Raw genomic sequence first — 17,883 nt, forward strand, 5'->3', positions numbered from 1 at the left:
GGTTCTTTAATAAACCTGAATGGAAAGACTCAATGGAACAGGGTCGAGTGAATTCATCCTCATGGGAATTACTGACCGCCCTGAGCTGCAGGCTCCATTGTTTGGGCTCTTCCTCATCATCTATGTGATCTCAGTGGTGGGCAACTTGGGCATGATCATCCTCACCAAGATGGACTCCAAGCTACAGACACCCATGTACTTCTTTCTTAGACACCTTGCTTTTACAGATCTTGGTTATTCTACAACTGTGGGACCCAAAATGTTAGTAAATTTTGTTGAGGATCAAAATATAATCTCCTATTACTCTTGTGCTATGCAGCTAGCTTTCTTTCTTGTGTTTATCATTAGTGAAATTTTTATTCTGTCAGCAATGTCTTATGACCGCTATGTGGCCATCTGTAACCCTCTTCTCTACCCAGTCATCATGTCACAAAGAGTATGCTGGGTGCTGGTAGCGATCCCCTATGTCTACAGCACGTTTGTGTCTCTTCTCGTCACCGTAAAATTATTTAATTTATCTTTCTGTGGCTACAGAGTCATCAGTCATTTCTACTGTGATAGTCTTCCTTTGTTACCTTTGCTCTGCTCAAATACACATGAAGTAGAAGTGATTATTCTGATTTTAGCTGGGTTTGATTTGATTTTCTCTCTTCTGATAGTTCTTGTGTCTTACCTTCTCATTCTTGTATCCATTCTCAGGATGAGCTCTGCTGAAGGCAGGCACAAGGCTTTCTCTACCTGTGGATCCCACTTGACTGTGGTCATAGTGTTCTATGGGACTTTACTATTTATGTATGTGCAACCAGAGTCCAGCCATTCCTTTGACACTGATAAAGTGGCTTCCATATTGTATACTCTCATTATCCCTATGTTGAATCCCTTAATCTACAGCTTGAGGAATAAAGATGTAAAATGTGCACTACATAGGGTGTGGAAAAAATCAGGCAACCTTTTTTATTAATATGCAATGCAATTTCTATAAACTGGTTATGGACTCTAAATTTTGTTCTATGTGCCTCCAAATTAAGTAGTGAGTATAAATATTTTCAACAATTATTTATAGATTATATTATATATACTAGGAAATTCCAACTGTTGCAAATAGATTAATGAACAAAATAGTAAAAAAAAAAAAAAATTGCCTTAAGCATAAAAGACCAATTTTGTACATAAATTAAGTAAATGTCAGGAGAATGTGTTAGGTGGATATAGACAAAGAAATGACTGTCCAGGTTTCTGAATGTTTTCTCATCTTTTAGAAAAAAGTTACAGCATGTTGTGTGTGTCTGTGAGTTTTTTATTTTCTTTTGTTTTTGCCATCACACTTTCCCCAGTATGTTTCATCTGTGTATTTGAAGTCATCAATCACATTTGTTTTCGCAAATATTCTTATTCTTTACACTGAGACCCCACATTTTCTATCATCAATTCTTCTAATTCCTTATAAGAACCTATTCACCTATTAACTGAAAATATGGCACAAAGTGAAGAAGAACTAAAGAGCCACTTGATGAAAGTGAAAGAGGAGAGGGAAAAGTTGGCTTAAAGCTTACCATTCAGAAAACTAACATCATGGCATCCAGTCCCATCACTTCATGGGAAATAGATGGGGAAACAGTGGAAACAGTGGCAGACTTTTTTTTTCTAGGCTCCAAAATCACTGGGCTCCAATCACAATGGTGATTGCAGCCGTGAAATTAAAAGATGCTTACTCCTTGGAAGGAAAGTTATGACCAACCTAGACAGCATATTAAAAAGCAGAGACATTACTTTGCCAACAAAGGTCCGTCTAGTCAAGGCTATGGTTTTTCCAGTGGTCATGTATGGATATGAGAGTTGGATTATAAAGAAAGCTGAGTGCCGAAGAATTGATGCTTTTGACTGTGGTGTTGGAGAAGAGTCTGGAGAGTTCCTTGGACTGCAAGGAGATCCAACGAGTCCATTCTAAAGGAGTTCAGTCCTGGGTGTTCATTGAAATGACTGATGTTGAAGCTGAAACTTCACTATTTTGGTCACCTGATGCGAAGAGCTGACTCATTGGAAAAGACCCTGATGCTGGGATATATTGAGGGCAGGAGGAGAAGGGGACAACAGAGGATAAGATGGTTGGATGGCATCACCGACTCGATGGACATGGGTTTGGGTGAATTCTGGGAGTTGGTGATGGACAGGGAGGCCTGGCGTGCTGTGGTTCATGGGGTCACAAAGAGTTGGACACGACTGAGCGACTAAACTGAACTGAACTGATGTTGCAATTCAGCCATTCGTAAGTCCAACTGAAGCCTTATTTTGTCTCAATTCATGCATTTTGTTGAAATCAGAGGACATTTAAATCAAGATAAACTTTGGGATCCCTCAGTAGCTCCCAGATTGGTACTTCTTGTTCTCTCATGTGGCAATTCTTTCTTCATAACTGGTAGTTTGATTGAAGGGATACTAAAATAATTTTGTCCTTTTGAATAAAAATATTTATCCATGTTTAAAAGTAATGTTTTACTTTTTGCATTCTTGAGTAAGAGAAGCACTGATTAATTAATTGTATTGGTTCTCTTTCCTTGGGTTGATGCTTCCAATTTTTATCAACATTTTTTATGCAGTAAGTTTTAATTGACTTTCAGTATTTAACTGCACAATTCATTATTCTACTTGTGGGAAGCAAAGGGAAACAATCTCATTGTTGGTACTATACCATATTTCAAAGGCCTGATACATGGCAGGGATGCAGTCATCTTGCTTTTTAAATTGACTTCTACATTTTCCCATGTGCTACCTTTTACTGTACTTAATAATTCTCCAACTTTACTGAGGTTATTAGTCTACACTATATGCTTTGTTAAGTATCTTGCAGTAAAATTATTTGTTTATCCCATGAAGCTTTAATAAAAAAATTTCACTGGAATACAATTTTTAAACAACATGACACAAAACAGCCAAGATGTCCTTTAACATATGTGGATTAAAAAAATATGGTATATCCAGAAAATGGATGATAGCTTTTTAAAAACATGTGCTGATGTTATTGTGAGTACAGAGGCAAAAATAAACAAATTAACAAATAATGCTGACCCAAAGCTTATAAAAATGCACTCAAAATGAAAAAGAAAATTAAGTATAAAATGTTAAACAATAAAATATTCAGATAAAGCAGTAAGGGAAAATCTATATCCAAGACCAAGGGCTAGTGGAAAGTTTGTATGACATCAAAACATAATCTAGATAATCCAATCAAAAAATGATCAGAAGACATAGTCGTTTCTCAAAATAAGGCATACAGATGGTCAAGAGACAGATGAAAATCAGTGTTTCAGATTATTAGAAAAATGCAAGTCAGTCAAAAATTCACTGAGATATTACCTCACATCAGCCAGAATGGTTATCCTCAAAATATCCACTGCTGGGGTCCAGCCCCAGCAGGATCCCAGCAGGATCCCCAGTAGGGATACCCTCAGGATGAATGGCATTAGCAAGAGAGAAAGTAAAGGAGAGAGAAAGAGGCTGATATTCCTTGGTTTACACAGAAAGCCAATAAAGCCCCTGACACGGGACTTGCTCTGTTCATGGAGGCCTCAGGTGCCCGTTCGATGGAGTGAAAACGCAGAGCACTTTCTCGCTTAGAAGTCCGGGCAGGAAAGTGAACTCAGAGAGCCTCTGTGCTCCAGGGGATCAGCCTGAAAAAGAGAGAGAGAGAGAAAGAAAGAATGACACAGGGAGACCCAGCTTAGGTGGAACGGGTCTGCAATTTTTTTTTTTCAAAAGGAGCTTTTATACCCTGAGTTACACATTTCCAGAAATGAAATATGCAGGGTCATTCAGAGTCAGCTCAACATTCCACCAGTTTGACCCTTATCGAAACCAGGCTCCCTTTCGCATACCTTTCCACTTACAAGGGTCTTCTGTTGTGTTCATTATCTTCTAGCCCTGTGGCCTGATAACATTTTATGACTCTTTCCTGACAAAGGTTGCTGCTGCTGCTGCTGCTAAGTCACCTCAGTCATGTCCGACTCTGTGCGACCCCAGAGACGGCAGCCCACCAGGCTCCTCCATCCCTGGGATTCTCCACACAAGAACACTGGAGTAGGTTGCCATTTCCTTTTCCACCTGACAAAGGTTGGTCAACCAGAAAACTTGTTTTCTCCTTTAAAGTGTTTTTCTTTATTTTTCCAATCTGCATCATCCTCATAAAGTACTAAAAAAAAGTTACATTTCATAGAGCAAAAGTATAGTGGGTTACAACAAAGAAAGAACTTATTAACTCAAGGTCTTATGTTGCTAATGTCAAGGCTATTACTTATTTTTCTTACATTCCAACTATATTAATTAATGCATTCCCAAGCACACTATGGATAAGGGATGTGGAGACTTGGCAGCAAGCATTGGATCAACAATGAAACCCTTCATCAGTACTACCTAATAATTTTTCATCCCTCAAAGGACTTTATGCTCATTAGGACTTTTAGAATGCTTAGGCTTCCTGTGCCTTTCATGGTTGGGGAGTTGTGAACAATTATGTGTGTTAGTTGCAAGAGTATGGATAAACCTGTCAAGCAAGCTAAAATGCCAACAGATGGGTTTGAATTGAAATACTCTTTTCATGCTCAGGAGAGTTATTAATTAGAGCCCTAAGTTGATCTTTTTTCAGAGAAAGGTGGTCGGGGGATAGCCCCCTGTTAATGTCAGAAGAGTTGGTGAAAAGCATAATATAGTAAACAGTAGGGGTCGTGAAGAGTCGGCCAGGACTGAGCGACTTCACTTTCACTTTTCACTTTCGTGCGTTGGAGAAGGAAATGGCAACCCACTCCGGTGTTCTTGCCTGGAGAATCCCAGGGATGGGGGAGCCTTGTGGACTGCCGTCTATGGGGTCGCACAGAGTCGGACACGACTGGAGTGACTTAGCAGCAGCAGCAGACAGACAGAGTTTGGTTTCAGGGTAGATGCTCGAGCAGGTCCAGGGAGTCCCTGAATCATGGCTGTAACCTAATCACATCTCCCTTTAATACTTCCCAGGCTAGGTTTAAGGAATTTGGAGATGTGGGCTTGAGTGGTACAGTTAAGGTATATAAGATTTTCACAAAAATTTGTTGGGGTCCCTGGCTAAAGAGGAAACCCTGTCTCGGACCCACCGGTGTAATAAACTGCACTCCACTGTCCATGCTGTCCTTCTGAGTGGGTTTGTTTACTGGAGTATTTGGCTATAACAATAGAACTCTTCCATGTTTCAGTATTTTAATTATCTGCAGAATGTAGGCTAAATCTGAAAAGAATAAAAAGAAAGACACTAATTTAACTTACCAAAGATAGAAACGTTTAGGGTATCAGTTTATGTAGGATACTCATATGTATATTTTCATGGTTTCTTACTGTCTTATTGGACATGAAATCAGTTAACGTTTTTTTTTTTTCCTGAGAGTCAGATTGATCAATACTTTAATGATAGATAACTGAAGATCTTTCCAGATTAAAAAATGCCCAAATAAAACTTAATACAAAGCAAACATATTTTGCTTTGTAAAATATGGAAAAAAGAAACAACGGTTTTATGTATTTAATTCTCTTCTCAAAGAGAACAAATTGGAAAGAAAGGGCAGGTACACGTATATACATATGCAGGTTTTTGTTTTAATGAGGTCAGATTCCTATAGTTGAAATGCTGATTACCCTAAAGCAACAAGAACAACACAATTACACTTTGAATTGCATCCCAGTTTCTCAAGGGATCTTCTCAGGGTACCTCAGTGGAACTGTTTTTGTATGTATGTGTGTGTGTGTGTTTTTGTTGTTTGTTTGTTTTAATATGTGCAATATAAAAAAATGTTACAAAGGGTGGAAATGGACAAAACCAAAGCTTAAAGAAATGGACAAATTCTTAGAAAAGTACAACTTTCCAAAACTCGACCAGGAAGAAATAGAAAATCTTAACAGACCCATCACAAGCACGGAAATTGAAACTGTAATCAAAAATCTTCCAGCAAACAAAAGCCCAGGTCCAGACGGCTTCACAGCTGAATTCTACCAAAAATTTAGAGAAGAGCTAACACCTATCCTTCTCAAACTCTTCCAGAAAATTGCAGAGGAAGGTAAACTTCCAAACTCATTCTATGAGGCCACCATCACCCTAATACCAAAACCTGACAAAGATCCCACAAAAAAAGAAAACTACAGGCCAATATCACTGATGAACATAGATGCAAAAATCCTTAACAAAATTCTAGCAATCAGAATCCAACAACACATTAAAAAGATCATACACCATGACCAAGTGGGCTTTATCCCAGGGATGCAAGGATTCTTCAATATCTGCAAATCAATCAATGTAATACACCACATTAACAAAAAATAGTAGAATTATTGATTATAAGTAACTTGCATAACATGGAAAGAATTTCATTAAGATATAATATGGACTGAACCTACCCTTTGCAAGGAACAATTGCATAAGTAAAATTGGCTTCACAAGGCTATTGTGTCTAGAAGCGTCTTAGGAAGTGACATCTTACCACCTATATCTATACAATTCTGTTTAGAGCCCAATTCTGCATTTGATATCACAGGTAGAATGAACATGTGTTACTCCTATCTGGAGTGATGTTTAGCTTCAATAGTCTCATTTATTTCACAAATAGTTCTTGAATGAAAAAGTCAAGCTGGACATTGTGTTAGGCACAAATAGCCAGGGATTATCAAAATCAAACAGGTAAGCAAACATGGTTGGCTATCCATTACTAACAAATGGAAGACAAGTTGTAACTCCATGCTCCTCAAAATTATTTTAAAAGATAACATATTGAAATGCTAAACATAAATGTAAAATATTCTATAACATTTGCAGGTTACAAAAAATGAACGAAATGATCAGGCTCAAAAGGAAGAAAAAGAAGTAAATCAGAAGTAAACATAGGTGCTGACATCATGGCTCTCCTATAGGCTTTACAAAACTTTTTAACTTCATAATTGAGACTAAGTTTAAAAAATGCAAAGCCTTTGAGAATAAGAGCAACATAAGATCCCATTAAAATCTATATATAAATTCATTACCTTTAAAACTGACATTTTCATTATCAGTGTTAATTAAATAAAATTGCCTATCCACAAAAATCATAAGTAACTTTATCTATCATGTTTGGATATCTGGTTAGGAAAAAATCCCCATGTAGAATCAACTGTCACAGCCTTTCCTCACATGGGTTAAGTCTGGATTTTGCTGTCTGCACAAGTGAGGCTCCTTCAAGCTAGAAATTAAAATACAGCAGACTGAGTTGGTAGCACTGAGAGATCCCTAACAGAGTCAGTCTTCCAGGAATATCACAGAGATGTCCTGTTTAATGTATTTTTATCATCCAATTGCAAATAAAAATGAGAAAGAACATCTTCAAATTTCTGAGACACAAACTGAGAGAAAAATAAAGGGGCTGTTATTTCAACCCACTAAACTTTTGGGTACTTTGTTATGTAGCATCTTTATCAGAACAATAAAAATTGATTGATGAAAACCATTGATTAAGTTGACTTGATTGAAGGTAATAAATTTGAACTCTGTTCATCAAAATACAGAAAGAAAATAGATAACAGGGAGAATTTTATTGAAACATGAAACCAATAAAGGACAATATCCAAAATATGCAAAGAACTCCCATTGCTTGCAAAAGCAATGCTTTCTAAAGAATTTAATATAATCTATACCAAACTATATCAGCTATAAATTCCATAGGCATGACCAGAACAAAATAATAACCAAGTATTTGAAAATATATCAATCAGTTCAGTTCCAGTTCCGTTCAGTCACTCAGTCATGTCCAAATCTTTGTGACCCCATGGGCCGCAGCATGCCAGGCCTCCCTGTCTATTACCAACTCCTGGAGTTTACCCAAACTCATGTCCACTGAGTCGATGATGCCATTCAACCATCTCATCCTCTGTCGTCCGCTTCTCCTCCTGCTTTCAATCTTTCCCAGCATCAGAGTCTTTTCAAATGAACCAGCTCTTCGCATCAGGTGGCCACAGTAGTGGAGTTTCAGCTTCAGCATCAGTCCTTCCAGTGAATATTCAGGACTGATTTCCTTCAGGATGGACTGGATGGATCTCCTCACAGTCCAAGGGACTCTCAAGGGTCTTCTCCAATACCATAGTTCAAAAGCATCAATTCTTCAGTGCTCAGCGTTCTTTATAGTCCAACTCTCATGTCCATATATGACTACTGGAAAAACCATAGCTTTGACTAGAAGGACCTTTGTTGGCAAAATAATGTCTCTGCTTTTTAATATGCTGTCTAGGTTGGTCATAACTTTCCCTCCAAAGAACAAGCATCTTTTAATTTCATAGCTGCAATCACCATCTGCAGTGATTTTTGAGCCCCCCCAAATAAAGTCAGCCACTGTTTCCCCATCTATTTGCCAATAAAAATACTAGAGTAACTAGAAAAATACATTGAAATTTTATATATGAATATTAACATAAATATGAGCTATATGTTAAGGGAATGTAAAGACAAGACAGGAAATGTCGACAGATAATTGTCTTGGATTGCAAACTAGCCCCCATACATGGAGGGCAAATAGAGGCAGCAGAAAGAGTCTGACCACTCCAGATGGAAGGTGGAAGGTTTAATAAACAAGGGAAATTAACAAATGAGCTTGTCTTGGGAGACTAAATTTTTTGTAAATCGCCACCCAACCTGCCAGAATCTTAAAATTTATGGAGAGACCTTAACTGGATTCAGTCATATATTCAGTCCAGATTATCTCAACAGCACCTTCCTCTCTCAGGGCAGTGTCCCTAAACAATGCCTGTTATAGGAATGCTGGGCAAAACATATATTCCCAGGATGAGGGGTGGTGAGGGACATCCACTATCTGGGTCCAGCTCACCATCAACGCACAATCATATCCTCTGGAATAACTCCTCAAACAAGCTGGAAACTATAAACATCTGTTTAAATGAAATTTCTGCTTCTGTATAGGTAAAGGTAAGTTAGTATCTCTACGGTAGAGAGGTAGAAAATGCTAAATTGCTATGGGGCAATGGTCCAACTAACAAACTTTAATGTTACATAACTTTTAGAATCCTAATTTAAGGCTTTGTGACTGTAAAAATACTTATTTTTATATAAACTCTAATTTCTACTGGAGATGTTTTTCAAAACAAGTGAGAAACTCCAGTCATTCCTCCCCCACACACACACCCCGGGGAGTATTTGCCTAATCCTAAATGTATTACTGGGTCAATTTATCCAGATTGGGAATCTCTGATGGGAAAGTGAAAAACTGTAAAGAATGTGTTGACCAACACTAATATGAAAAATATGAAATTAAAAGAAATTCAAAACTGTGTCAGGTTATTTCCATGAAGCATTTTTGATACTGTAAATGGTTTAGAGACATAGACTAAACCTATGAAAGACAAAGTTAATTATATTTCAGTTATATCTGTGCATTAGAAATAGAATTCCATCAATATGTATTGATTATAAAACTTATATGAAAAGTATAAAGAGTCAGTCAAGAGTAACTAAATCCTTCTGAAAAAGAAGACCAAGGGACATGTTCCAGTTCACACAGATACTAAGACACAGTGGCTAGAGTGTTTGATAAACTGTAATATTGGCACAGGGATAGATCAATAGAATTCCAGAGTAACACTGAATGAGAATTGTTTTCCACATATATATGAATCCCTAAATTAGGAAGAACTGATACAAAACAGAAAATAGCTGCTCTTCTTGATAAATGGTGCTGAATATTTGTGTATTTGTATATAAAAGCAAGGGAAAACATAACCTTTTTAGAAGATAATATATCTCATTAGACTCAGGGTAGAAAATACTAACAGTAAAGAAAAATATATATATAAATTTATCCTACACTGAAATTTTACATGTTTTGTTGTCAAAATGGGCTTCCCTCATAGCTCAGTTGGTAAAAAAAAAAAATCCTCCTGCAGTGCAAGAGACCCTGGTTCCATTCCTGGGTCAGGAAGATACCCTGGAGAAGGGAAAGGCTACCCACTCCAGTATTCTGGCCTGGAGAACTCCATGGACTGTATAGTCCATGGGATTGCAAAGAGTCAGACATGACTGAGTGATTGTGCAACTTTCACTTGTTGTCAGAAGAGGAAATAAAGACAAGACAAACCTTGATGGGAGAGTATATTTCTGATAGATGCAACTAACAAGAAGTTGGGGTCCGATCACATCACTCCATGGCAAATAGATTTGGAAAAAAGTAGAAACAGTGGCAGATTTGTTTTTCTTGGACTCCAAAATCACTGAGGTATGGGACTGCAGCCACCAAATTTAAAGACACTTGACCCTTGAAAGAAAATCTATGACAAACCTAGACAGCATATGAAAAAGCAGAGACATTACTTTGCCAACAAAGGTTCATATAGTCAATGTTATAGCTTTTCCAGTAATCATGTAGAGATGTGAGAGTTGGGCCATAAAGAAGGCTGGGTGCTGAATAACTGACCCTTTTGAATTGTGGTGCTGGAGAAGACTCTTGAGAGTTACTTGGATAGCAAGGAGATCAAATCAGTGAATTCTAAAGGAAATCAATCCAGATATGAAGAGCTGACTCATTTTAAAAGACTGATATTGGAAGGATGGCATGCCCCCTGCAAAATGTATGGGCAAAGACAACCACTTTTACAATATTTTGTAATTATTTTTCATAGGAAAGGTAAAAATTGCTTTTTCTGCTTCAAATCCTGTCATCCTTGCTGGCATATTGATTATGTCTTCATTGTCAAGTATGAACTAGTGAATGTAAGCTTGTTTAACTATTTTAAACACTTTCTCATTTGTTTTAAAAATCCCAATCTGTATCTTTCTGATATCAGTAGTTAATAAAGACTCTAAAATTACTGAAAACTGTCCATAGTATAACTAATTTTTATTTTCAAAATTTGTTGAAATAATATTCACAGGAACTTTGGTAACAGATAATCATTTCTAAAATGATGGGGAGTTTTGAAGTTACATAATCAAGTAAACCATCATTGCAGAATAGAAACTGTCATCCAGCAGTAACACCCATCCTGTAATTTAAAGATTGCTAGAGTTTTTTTCTTTTCTTCTTCTTCTTCTTTTTTTAATCTTGAAAGAATATAAAGTAGGTTCTAAAAATCAGAGTTGAATGGGAAGGGTGCTGAAAGGGTGCTGAATTATATCTATTCTCAAATTCCAAATATGTGTCTATCTTAATACTAGGCCTTTTTTAGGAAGAGAACATCCAAATTGAAAATTACAATAGTGTCATTTTCCAACAACCCAACATTTTTGTTGATGTCATGGATGTCCAAGAACAAGAAGAAAAGTAAGAAAATCACTACTAGTTAGAAAATCTCATTTGGAATCATAGTGTCCTTTTTGCTAATATAGGGATTTACCAATATTTAATTTTTTTAATTTTATTTTATTTTTAAACTTTACATAATTGTATTAGTTTTGCCAAATATCAAAAAGAATCCACCACAGGTATACATGTGTTCCCCATCCTGAACCCTCCTCCCTCCTCCCTCCCCATACCATCCCTCTGGGCCGACCCAGTGCACTAGCCCCAAGCATCCAGTATCATGCATCGAACCTGGACTGACAACTCGTTTCATACATGATATTTTACATGTTTCAATGCCTTTCTCCCAAATCTTCCCACCCTCTCCCTCTCCCACAGAGTCCATAAGACTGTTCTATACATCAGTGTCTCTTTTGCTGTCTCGTACACAGGGTTATTGTTACCATCTTTCTAAATTCCATATATATGCATTAGTATACTGTATTGGTATTTTTCTTTCTGGCTTACTTCACTCTGTATAATAGGCTCCAGTTTAATCCACCTCATTAGAACTGATTCAAATGTATTCTTTTTAATGGCTGAGTAATACTCCATTGTGTATATGTACCAGAGCTTTCTTATCCATTCATCTGCTGATGGACTTCTAGGTTGCTTCCATGTCCCGGCTATTATAAGCAGTGCTGTGATGAACATTGGGGTACACGTGTCTCTTTCCCTTCTGGTTTCCTCAGTGTGTATGCCCAGCAGTGGGATTACGGGATCATAAGGCAGTTCTGTTTTCAGTTTTTTAAGGAATCTCCACACTGTTCTCCATAGTGGCTGTACTAGTTTGCATTCCCACCAACAGTGTAAGAGGATTCCCTTTTCTCCACATCCTCTCCAGCATTTATTTGTAGACTTTTTTGGGTTGCAGCCATGCTGACTGGTGTGAGATGGTACCTCATTGTGGTTTTGATTTGCATTTCTCTGATAATGAGTGATGTTGAGCATCTTTTCATGTGTTTGTTAGCCATCTGTATGTCTTCTTTGGAGAAATGTCTATTTAGTTCTTTGGCCCATTTTTTGATTGGGTCATTTATTTTTCTGGAGTTGAGCTGTAGGAGTTGCTTGTATATTTTTTGAGATTAGTTGTTTGTCAGTTGCTTCATGTGCTATTATTTTCTCCCATTCTGAAGGCTGTCTTTTCACCTTGCTGATAGTTTCCTTTGTTGTGCAGAAGCTTTTAAGTTTCATTAGGTCCCATTTGTTTATTTTTGCTTTTATTTCCAATATTCTGGGAGGTGGGTCATAAAGGATCCTGCTGTGATGTATGTCAGAGCGTGTTTTGCCTATGTTCTCCTCTAGGAGTGTTATAGTTTCTGGTCTTACATTGAGATCTTTAATCCATTTTGAGTTTATTTTTGTGTATGGTGTTAGAAAGTGTTCTAGTTTCATTCTTTTACAAGTGGTTGACCAGATTTCCCAGCACCACTTGTTAAAGAGACTATCTTTAATCCATCGTATATTCTTGCCTCCTTTGTCAAAGATAAGGTGTCCATATGTGCGTGGATTTATCTCTGGGCTTTCTATTTTGTTCCATTGATCTATATTTCTGTCTTTGTGCCAGTACCATACTGTCTTGATAACTGTGGCTTTGTAGTAGAGCCTGAAGTCAGGTAGGTTGATTCCTCCAGTTCCATTCTTCTTTCTCAAGATTGCTTTGGCTATTCGAGGTTTTTTGTATTTCCATACAAATTGTGAAATTATTTATTCTAGCTCTGTGAAGAATACCTTTGGTAGCTTGATAGGGATTGCATTGAATCTATAAATTGCTTTGGGTAGTATACTCATTTTCACTATATTGAATCTTACAATCCATGAACATGGTATATTTCTCCATCTATTAGTGTCCTCTTTGATTTCTTTCACCAGTGTTTAATAGTTTTCTATATATAGGTCTTTAGTTTCTTTATGTAGATATATACCTAAGTATTTTATTCTTTCCGTTGCAATGGTGAATGGAATTGTTTCCTTAATTTCTCTTTCTGTTTTCTCATTATTAGTGTATAGGAATGCAAGGGATTTCTGTGTGTTGATTTTATATCCTGCAACTTTTCTATAGTCACTGATTAGTTCTAGTAATTTTCTGGTGGAGTTTTAGGGCTTTCTATGTAGAGGATCATGTCATCTGCAAACAGTGTATGTTTTACTTCTTCTTTTCCAATTTGGATTCCTTTTATTTATTTTTCTGCTCTGATTGCTGTGGCCAAAACTTCCAAAAATATGTTGACTAGTAGTGGTGAAAGTGGGCACCCTTGTCTTGTTCCTGTCTTTAGAGGAAATGCTTTCAATTTTTCACCATTGAGGATAATGTTTGCTGTGGGTTTGTCATATATAGCTTTTATTATGTTGAGGTATGTTCCTTCTATTCCTGCTTTCTGGAGAGTTTTTATCATAAATGGATGATGCATTTTGTCAAAGGCTTTCTCTGCATCTATTGAGATAATCATACGGTTTTTATTTTTCAATTTTTTAATGTGGTGTATTACATTCATTGATTTGTGGATATTGAAGAATCCTTGCATCCCTGGGATAAAGCCCACTTGGTCATGGTGTATGATCTTTTTAATGTGTTGTTGGATTCTGATTGCTAGAATTTTGTTAAGGATTTTTGCATCTATGTTCATCAGTGATATTGGCCTGTAGTTTTCTTTTTTTGTGGGATCTTTGTCAGGTTTTGGTATTAGGGTGATGGTGGCCTCATAGAATGAGTTTGGAAGTTTACCTTCCTCTGCAATTTTCTGGAAGAGTTTGAGTAGGATAGGTGTTAGCTCTTCTCTAAATTTTTGGTAGAATTCAGCTGTGAAGCCGTCTGGACCTGGGCTTTTGTTTGCTGGAAGATTTTTGGTTACAGTTTCAATTTCCGTGCTTGTGATGGGTCTGTTAAGATTTTCTATCTCTTCCTGGTCGAGTTTTGGAAAGTTGTACTTTTCTAAGAATTTGTCCATTTCTTCCACGTTGTCCATTGTATTGTCATATAATTGTTGATAGTAGTCTCTTATGATCCTTTGCATTTCCGTGTTGTCTGTTGTGATCTCACCATTTTCGTTTCTAATTTTATTGATTTGATTTTTCTCCTTGGTTTCTTGATGAGTCTGGCTAATGGTTTGTCAATTTTATTTATCCTTTCAAAGAACCAGCTTTTGGTTTTGTTGATTTTTGCTATGGTCTCTTTTGTTTCTTTTGCATTTATTTCTGCTCTAATTTTTAAGATTTCTTTCCTTCTACTAACCCTGGGGTTCTTCATTTCTTCCTTTTCTAGTTACTTTAGCTGTAGAGTTAGCTTATTTATTTGACTTTTTCTTGTTTCTTGAGGTGTGCCTGTATTGCTATGAACTTTCCCCTTAGGACTGCTTTTACCGTGTCCCACAGGTTTTGGGTTGTTGTGTTTTCATTTTCATTCGTTTCTATGCAAATTTTAACTTCTTTTTAGATTTCTTCTGTGATTTGTTGGTTATTCAGCAGCATGTTGTTCAGCCTCCATATGTTGAAATTTTTAATAGTTTTTCTCCTGTAATTGAGGTCTAATCTTATTGCATTGTGGTCAGAAAAGATGCTTGGAATGATTTCTATTTTTTTGAATTTACCAAGGCTAGCTTTATGGCCCGGGATGTGATCTATCCTGGAGAAGGTTCCATGTGCGCTTGAGAAAAAGGTGAAATTCATTGTTTTGGGATGAAATGTCCTATAGATATCAATTAGGTCTAACTGGTCTATTGTATTGTTTAAAGTTTGTGTTTTCTTGTTAATTTTCTGTTTAGTTGATCTATCCATAGATGTGAGTGGGGTATTAAAGTCTCCCACTATTATTTTGTTGTTGTTAATTTCTCCTTCCATACTTGTTAGCATTTGTCTTACATACTGCGGTGCTCCCATGTTGGGTGCATATATATTTATAATTGTTATATCTTCTTCTTGGATTGATCCTTTGATCATTATGTAGTGACCTTCTTTGTCTCTTTTCACAGCCTTTGTTTTAAAGTCTATTTTATCTGATATGAGTATTGCTACTCCTGCTTTCTTTTGGTCCCCATTTGCATGGAAAATCTTTTTCCAGCCCTTCACTTTCAGTCTGTATGTGTCCCCTGTTTTGAGGTGGGTCTCTTGTAGACAACATATGTAGGGGTCTTGTTTTTGTATCCATTCAGCCAGTCTTTGTCTTTTGGTTGGGGCATTCAACCCATTTACGTTTAAGGTAATTACTGATAAGTATGATCTGGTTGCCATTTACTTTATTGTTTTGGGTTCGAATTTATACCCCATTTTTGTGTTTCCTGTCTAGAGAATATCCTTTAGTATTTGTTGGAGAGCTGGTTTGGTGGTGCAGAATTCTCTCAGCTTTTGCTTGTCTGAAAAGCTTTTGATTTTCCTTCATATTTGAATAAGATCCTTGCTGGGTACAATAATCTGGGCTGTAGGTTATTTTCTTTCATCATTTTAAGTATATCTTGCCATTCCCTCCTGGCTTGAAGAGTTTCTATTGAAAGATCAGCTGTTATCCTTATGGGAATTCCCTTGTGTGTTATTTGTTGTTTTTCCCTTGCTGCTTTTAATATTTGTTCTTTGTGTTTGATCTTTGTTAATATGATTAATATGTGTCTTGGGGTGTTTTGCCTTGGGTTTATCCTGTTTGGGACTCTCTGGCTTTCTTGGACTTGGGTGATTATTTCCTTCCTCATTTTAGGGAAGTTTTCAACTATTATCTCCTCAAGTATTTTCTCATGGTCTTTCTTTTTGTTTTCTTCTTCTGGGACCCCTATGATTCAAATGTTGTAGCATTTAATATTGTCCTGGAGGTCTCTGAGATTGTCCTCATTTCTTTTAATTCGTTTTTCTTTTATCCTCTCTGATTCATTTATTTCTACCATTCTATCTTCTAATTCACTAATCCTATCCTCTGCTTCTGTTATTCTACTATTTGTTGCCTCCAGAGTGTTTTTAATTTCATTTATTGCATTATTCATTATATATTGACTCTCTTTTATTTCTTCTAGGTCCTTGTTAAACCTTTCTTGCATCCTCTCAATCCTTGTCTCCAGGCTATTTATCTGTGATTCCATTTTGTTTTCAAGATTTTGGATCAGTTTCACTATCATTATTCGGAATTCTTTATCAGGTAGATTCCCTATTTCTTCCTCTTTTGTTAGGTTTGGTGGGCATTTATCCTATTCCTTTATCTGCTGGGTATTCCTCTGTCTCTTCATCTTGTTTAAATTGCTGAGTTTGGGGTGTCCTTTCAGTATTCTGGCAGTTTGTGGAGTTCTCTTTATTGTGGCGTTTCCTCGCTGTGTTTGGGTTTGTACAGGTGGCTTATCAAGGTGTCCTGGTTAGGGAAGTTTGTGTCGGTGTTCTGGTGGGTGGAGCTGTATTTCTTCTCTCTGGAGTGCAATGAAATGTCCAGTAATGAGTTATGAGATGTCTATGGTTTTGGGGTGACTTTGGGCAGCCTGTATCTTGAAGCTCAGGGCTGTGTTCCTTTGTTGCTGGAGAATTTGCTTGGTGTGTCTTGCCCTGGAACTTATTGGCCCTTGTGTGGTGTTTGGTTTCAGTGTCGGTATGGAGGCGTTTGATGAGCTCCTGTCAATTAATGTTCCTTGGAGTCAGGAGTTCCCTGGAGTCAGAGTTTGGACTTAAGCCTCCTGCTCCATTTATCGGTCTTATTTTTACAGTAGTTTCAAAACTTCTCCTCCTATACAGCACCATTTATAAAACATCTACATTAAAGGTGAAAAGTTTCTCTACCATGAGGGTCACCCAGAGAGGTTCACAGCATTACATGGAGAAGAGAAGGAGGAGGGAATTAGATGTTACCTGAATGAGATGAGGTGGAATCAATAGAGGAGAGAGTGGGCTAGCCAGTAATCACTTCCTTATGTGCACTCCACAACTGGACCACTCAGAGATGTTCATGGAGTTATACAGAGAAGAGAAGAAGGAGGAAGGAGACAGAGGTGGCCAGAAGGATAAAAGGGGGGAATGAAAAGGGGGGAGGCAGATCCAACCAGTAATCAGTTCCCTAAGTGTTCTCCACCGTCTGGAACACACAGAAATTCACAGAGTTGGGTAGAGTAGAGAGGGGTTAGGGAGGAGACACAGGTGACCTGGTGGAGAAAAAGGAGAGTCCAAAAGGAGAGAGAGCAGTCAAGCCAGTAATCTCGCTTCCTAGTGAAAAATGGGTACTGAAGATTGGGTTCTTAAAGGTACCAAATTGGTAACAAATACATAAAAGCAAAAATTAAAAATCTAGAGTAGAGTTTGGAATTTCAAAAATATGATGTTAAAGAAAAGAAGAAGGAAAAGAAAGAGAGAAAAAACGAACAAAGGAAAACAAACAAGGTCGCGAAAATTATAAAGAAAATACAGGTACAAAATTGATAACTAATACCAAAAAGCAAAAATTAAAAATCTACAGTAGAGTTTGGAATTTCAAAAATGCAATGTTAAAAAAAAGGAAGAAGAAAAATGAAGAGATAAAACAAACAAACAAACAAAAACAAATAATGTCGCAAAAATTATAAAGAAAATACAGGTACAATATTGATATCAAATACCAAAAAGC

At 37.0% G+C, this 17,883-nt stretch overlaps 1 protein-coding gene across 1 annotated transcript; it reads left to right on the forward strand.

Moving 5' to 3' along the window:
* On the forward strand, nucleotides 1-989 carry LOC147358709 (olfactory receptor 8K3-like). The gene has a single exon (XM_086342120.1). The coding sequence runs from the start codon at nucleotides 20-22 to the stop codon at nucleotides 959-961; it is 942 nt and encodes a 313-aa protein (XP_086198246.1). The 5' UTR covers nucleotides 1-19; the 3' UTR covers nucleotides 962-989.
* The last annotated feature ends 16,894 nt before the right edge of the window (nucleotides 990-17,883 follow it).

The sequence above is a fragment of the Bos grunniens genome, chromosome 15 (assembly GCF_055505025.1).
Source record: "Bos grunniens cultivar Pamir isolate PY7600 chromosome 15, Bosgru_T2T1.0, whole genome shotgun sequence".
In the NCBI taxonomy this organism is placed as follows: Eukaryota; Metazoa; Chordata; class Mammalia; order Artiodactyla; family Bovidae; genus Bos; species Bos grunniens.

Coding starts and splice junctions, on each gene's coding strand:
- LOC147358709 (XM_086342120.1), top strand. CDS start 20: ATGGAAAGACTCAATGGAACAGGGTCGAGTGAATTCATCCTCATGGGA.